This window comes from Opisthorchis viverrini (genome assembly GCF_000715545.1).
Source record: "Opisthorchis viverrini unplaced genomic scaffold opera_v5_454, whole genome shotgun sequence".
NCBI lineage: Eukaryota > Metazoa > Platyhelminthes > Trematoda > Opisthorchiida > Opisthorchiidae > Opisthorchis > Opisthorchis viverrini.
The window spans coordinates 197,340-203,339 of NW_008752105.1; the positions used below are offsets into that span (position 1 = coordinate 197,340).

A 6,000-nucleotide genomic window follows, 5' to 3' on the forward strand; every position below is an offset into this window, starting at 1 on the left:
ATTTAACGTGGGTGTTTCCAACAGTTCACTTGTAGCATTTGCTTTCCGTTGTCTTACCAACATCCAATGCGATCCAAGATATGCGTTATGCCAATATTGAGTAAGGTACCGGGGCAGTTATGAAGCAATGTCTGTTAGAGACATAGCAATTAATGTAGATGCCCACTATTCGTTTACAAATCCTGATAGATTTACATTCAGAAATCCACTTTCGTAATGCTAGAACATAGTCATTAATAGCCTGAACCGGGTGGTTCACTACTCAATAACCGCCTTTGATTAGCGATTGCAGTGGAAACGTATCCGAATGATAATGACAGGGTGAAAGCCAGTTGACCACATCCTGGGTGATAATAAAATATCTGTTAACTGGGATTGGTTCGTTATTGGGGAGTTAAATGAAGGAAACGATAAAGTAATTTTTCTTCACTCACTCAATGAAAATCTAATGAGCTTAGAATGCATTCCTCCGAATGAAAGCGCAATAAGCCATGGCTAATGGCTAAGATGTCTCATGCCTACACACTCCTTGAGTAGTGATATAGTGTGAAGTGGGTGAGGAATCCGTAAGCACGGTTTCCGAAGTCATGTCACATGTCGTCTGATCGAACCAGTGTGTGTAATCAATACGCTCATAAGTGATTCACGTGATCATCGGGAGATGGTCAAGGCGATCGCTAACCAAGGCATTAGCAGACATTAGAGAATGCCAAAAACTGGAAATTGGTGGTCCATAGCGAAAACCAAAGAGCAGTTATGTCTCAGGTAAAGTAAACGGTACCGCAAAATTCATGAAAGGCGATTAAAATAGCCTGAATTATGCTCTCCTAATTGGTTATCAATAAAGTTGAGCTACTATAGCGCGCCAGAGTCACGTGTGTCATAAATTACTCGTACAAATAAAGATGCGGTAAAAATGAATTGTGGCACCCACAGAAATATCCAATGAACATTCACTTTGGGAGTCAGAATGGTAAGGAATGTTGATGCAAGATCCACCTTGTGACTACAGTCCCTTAAGCTTTTTACGTTTGGATTTCTTGCTTACAAATCCTGGACTGTTCAGGTAAGCAACAAACTATCCGTTACCCCAGATTTCCTGTCGATCAGCCGATATATATGTACAAATGCAATTGAACTGATAGATACATTTTGACTTTGTGAGGCCGGGGCACGTGTGTTTTGCTTAATAAGCGCCCGGAGGACAGTGCAGTAAAATTGAGTCAAATCTGAAAGTTGGCATGAAAACTAGATCACAGGTCTCTCTCAGTTTTGTAACCGGGCTCAAGCAAGATGAACTCCACTAAGCCCTCTCTCGTTCTCCCCTTTCTTGTGTTACAATTTTGTGAATTCTGTAGAACAAACTGTTCCCTACTGCACACACTTGCTAGACAGATACCGGTGTTCATCTGCTCAAAGAATATCAAAGATCGAATATCGAGTGGGGAGCGTTAGACACTTCAAAACAGGTGGACCAAATATTGATTACAAAGGCGGATAAAGTGTAAGGCCATTGTTATTATGAACACGAGGGATTATCTACAGAAAGTCGAGCAACACCTAGCAGAGGTTTCTTACCGATAGATCGATAGTGGGAATATTACATCTATAGCGAAAAGGAGTGAAGTTGAATTGGGCATTTATTTGTGGCCTTGAGGAGTCATTTAGGGCATGGTGATTAGTGTCGACTGCACCCCAAAAGTACAATACAACCAAGGCTTCACGGTCAACCGAAAATTTACAAACCAGATGTCCCGGTGAAACCGACAGTAGACGTAATATGTTCCTCACCCCATGAGCTGGCCATATTCCTGGCAGGCATTCTAAAATCCCTCTCACCGGAAAACCTAGTATTTACAACAAGAATTTATCACGACTCTGCCAACAAAGTCACTATGGAACCGGATGGCGATTTTGTAAACCTCAGTGGCAATTCGATATGTGCAACTATGCTGGTAGAATGCAACTTATGGAGCTGATGACCACGTCGGCCCTATGCTTGAGTCAGATGAAAGAATCATTCGTGGGCATTTCAACTGCAGGAGAGCTGTAGGTCCTTGAAGCAAGTCAGTGTCAGTGGAGAAGGGAGTGGATTTTCGGTCACTTAGGCTCGTTCCTCGTGTGCGGTTGGTGGAACTGTTTTGGATCGGCTTCGCTTTCTGCAAGCGGCTGCAGCGAAACATCGTGATCGATGCTGCCAAAGGTTTCTGTCAAAAAATGAGTCATTTAGCCCTAGGCCCGTTGACAACTGATAAATACAATCAGGTAGACAACGACATTCGTAGTAGAGCATGTTTGCTGACTGTAAGAGACTTCGGCGTACAGGGTGAAATACATTCCACCTAAACTTGTATTCTTGAGTGTTTCTGTATGGTACAAGTGCTATCTGTGACTGGAAGCGTGGTGGCTTTTTTACGGGTATCGATGTTTTTCTTTCCTATTGGGAGAACCAGCTCCGAACGTAACGGAACTACATAACTGTCAATGAAAATAACCGTTTTTCGATGGGACAGATTTCATTGGTTGTTTTTCACTCACCCTTACCAGATGAGTTGTATTCTTAGTATCACTTTTGACCGCTTGTACATGACAGTGATCAATAGAGCAGCTGGCTTGCACGTTCGTTGACTTTTCTTGTTTAGCCAAGCTCTCCAAGTCCCAGTACCAGCCGCGACAATAAGACAGTTGCTGAACAGGATGGTTACTGGTTCTCTTAGGATGTCAGCGTATTTGTTAGCATTTGTTGAGCAATTACTGACTGGGTTGCCGGTTAGTTATTGAGGTAACAGTAGAACCAACCGTCTAAATCTTTTCCTACTGGTGGACCAAATAGAGATTTTGCCTGTTATTAGAGATCAGCAAGTGTTAAGACCGATGGACTTGGAGATATAGCGTCTGGTTCTTCCGATTCATTGTATTTGGAGATCCCTGTTGAGTATCGTTTACGGATTTTATCTGTCTGTGTGATGAGCCATTGCTACGGCACGTGGGTAAGGAGAAGGGATTTGGGTTTCCCGTCACCTGTGCTAATGGATTCCTGTTTATTTGCAATCGCACGACTACCCACGGAGTGATATAATCAGTGAGGTTCGGTCTGGTTCCATTAAAAACAACCATCCAATGTGTATTCCGGAGAATAGAAAATCCGTTTTCTTGTCAATGGCGTCCTACTAACGGAACACTCCGGCAGACAGGCCTGCGGACATCGATGACAAGCTTGTGTTCATATCCTCTAGGTAGACCAACATCGAGAGTAGTACGGTCCGCAAAAACTTGTCCGATAGAGGAGTGATCTCACATTGTCTTATTCGCACCATCGTTGTGAAGAATGGAATGAGCGGAGGTCGAAGTGAATTGACGTGAGTAGATTGTTTTGGTCAGGTAAGGAAAACGAATCACCCTAATTCTTGTGGGATGACGTTTGGGCGTCGTTCTACATGCCATAGGTCGAAGTGATTTAGCCATTCGCACCATCGTTGTGAAGAATGGAATGAGAGGAGGTCGAAGTGAATTGACGTGAACAGACTGTTTTGCTCAAGTAAGGAAAACAAATAACCCTAGTTCTTGTGGGACGACATTTAGGCGTCGTTCTACATGCTATAGGTCGAAGTGATTTAGCCACCAAAGGCTCATGGATAAGCACACAATCTGCATGCAAGTTTGGTTTCGGTTTTCCTGGAAGTCGGAATGTGAATAAAGCGGGGCCTGAAGTCGGATTTTTATGCTTCTCGTAACTGCTGATGAAACCGCCGTGTAAATTTATTCTTTCCTCTTCAGGTCACAACGGAAAACAAACTTTTTCTTAGCCTCCAACCAAAAAATAACCACAACCATTTGTCAGGCTACCAAGTAGGCGTACTTCTCGAATCTCCATCGATTTGACATCCGAAAGTATATCGTGATGACCATTCCCTTGATGATGAGGGAAGTCTGCATCGAAGTTCGCTTTCATTGCACCTTTTTTACTACCACTAGACGGAAAATGCTACACAAAAGTCGGTATATAATTCAGCTTGAACGATGTTTAAGATATTGATGGAATCTATGAACACTCTATTGCCGGTTTCTCCATTCTTAGGATTCACAACTTAGGTGCAATTGGGTGTTCAAGTATGAATTTCGGTTATTCTTGTCCTAAATGATAAGCTTTCTTCAAGAAAAGCGAAGCCGTTAATGGAATGCGCAGAAATTATCCTGACCTCATGAGTAGTACTGAAAATGTTTTCACCTCTTGACTATAGTTTCGAATGAGAAGTGAGATGTTATCTGAGATATAGTGTCCGCTCGCAGTTTTGAGCATATCCGAATTTGCGTGAGTAATCCAGTAAACGTTTTCAGATTGACGTGCATGGAATTATGTCAGAATTGAGCAGTGGAAAACTGGCGTTCATCGGCAACGTAGTAGTGGTTGGCTCAGTATCACGGTCAATCATTTAGTCAATCAAACAACCAACCACTTATCAGTAACTCCAAAGTGACGTTATGAAAGCTACTTATTCTAGCCAGTCATTTATTGTGCACTCTTCCCGGACTAAGTTTGCTGCCTAAACAGTCATATGAAACAATCGGTTTGCATAGTTCCCGGGAATCCATCTTATTCAGCCTTGTGTTGAATCTCAGAAATTGATGATTTTTAAAAATTTGGACAGAAATATCTTAGCTTGATGAGCCAACAGGATTTGAAGGGATATAGCCCCAGTTCAAAAGTGGAAAACTCAGTTTGTTTTCTATGAAAGTTTATTTAGGTAACTAAGGGTTGCTCAATTCCGCAGTGATGAGATGGAACATGAAACGGCCCATCACTTATCTTTTTTGCTCCACTTGAAAACGACAAAATCATAGTCGCCGATCATGAATTCAGCGAAGGTGCCTTTCTCAAAAGTTATAAAGCTGAAAGCAAAAAGTAAGACATATCTGATGAGGTAACGTTTGCGGTGCGTTCGTCTCAGCATAAAATAGCTAGCGTAGCCCCAAGACAGTCTGAATAAAACCTAGAAACTATGTGTTCGGTCTATCTGTCTTTCTGTATCATCTTCTATGAAAAGACGTACTGCGAGTGTCCGCTTTCCAACATCTTACTTTTACGTTTGACTTATGTATATAGAGATAAACATATAGGCATCTACGTGATTGCACAGCCCGGAAGTAACTGTCCCCGGTCTATCTCAAGACGTCCTTGACAAGTTAACTCTGTCAGATCCTTTCCGTCTTTGCAACGTGCTTTAGGTTAAAATCCACCAGTTAAGCAAGTGACTAAGAAGCTGATCACCCTACGCTATTCTTTTCAGAATTAGCCTAACTGAAAGATATTCACAAGAACACCACAAGAGAAAATGTGGCTGACAGGGGCTCCTGATCGAACTTGCTAAATTATGAGACCTACCATAGAACCGAATGAAGCAATTGACTGTAAGTATGCAGGAATATGTCACAAAATTAATCAACATTCGTCTCACCTTGAAAAATCCCGACCAACCACACACTGCCACGCTGGACCATAGCGCTTGTTCATTTCATCTCTTAGGTTAGATGCAACTTTGACTGGATTTCCAGCCTTTTCCATTAGGTCATTAGCCAACTTCAACAGCTCTCCCTGTTGATCGCTGGACATGTCACCCTTTTGCAAAATTGCCTGGCTCATCTTACCGTCGTTCTATGCACTGTGAGTCTCCCTACCTTGGTATTCACTTTTATAGGTAAAGGAGTTCCAAGTCTTGGGGCCGATCGTTATGCAATCTTTTCAGATTGCATTCACTTTGAGGTGTTACGCGACATAAGGCAGACACACATGGTGTTTCGAAGAATGCGCTGCCTGGATTAGAAGAGCGTTTAAGGGAGACACTTGAGCACGTGAAACTGATGTGCGACATGCCAAACATTGTCGCTAGTTGGGTCAAACAGAAACGCAGAACCACATCTAAGTAACGCTGTCTGTTGTGATGAAAAAGTTCTTACACCAAAACGATCGAAATAAACGTTGAAAGTAAAGGCATTCCATCA

General features: G+C 42.4%; 1 protein-coding gene across 1 annotated transcript; it reads right to left on the minus strand.

Moving 5' to 3' along the window:
* Positions 1-4,718: 4,718 nt before the first annotated feature.
* On the minus strand, positions 4,719-5,756 carry T265_11097 (hypothetical protein; the record flags this gene model as incomplete). Its single annotated transcript, XM_009177661.1, has 2 exons — positions 4,719-4,890; positions 5,457-5,756. 2 exons carry the CDS (start codon positions 5,639-5,641, stop codon positions 4,800-4,802), a joined length of 276 nt encoding a protein of 91 aa, XP_009175925.1.
* Positions 5,757-6,000: the final 244 nt, after the last annotated feature.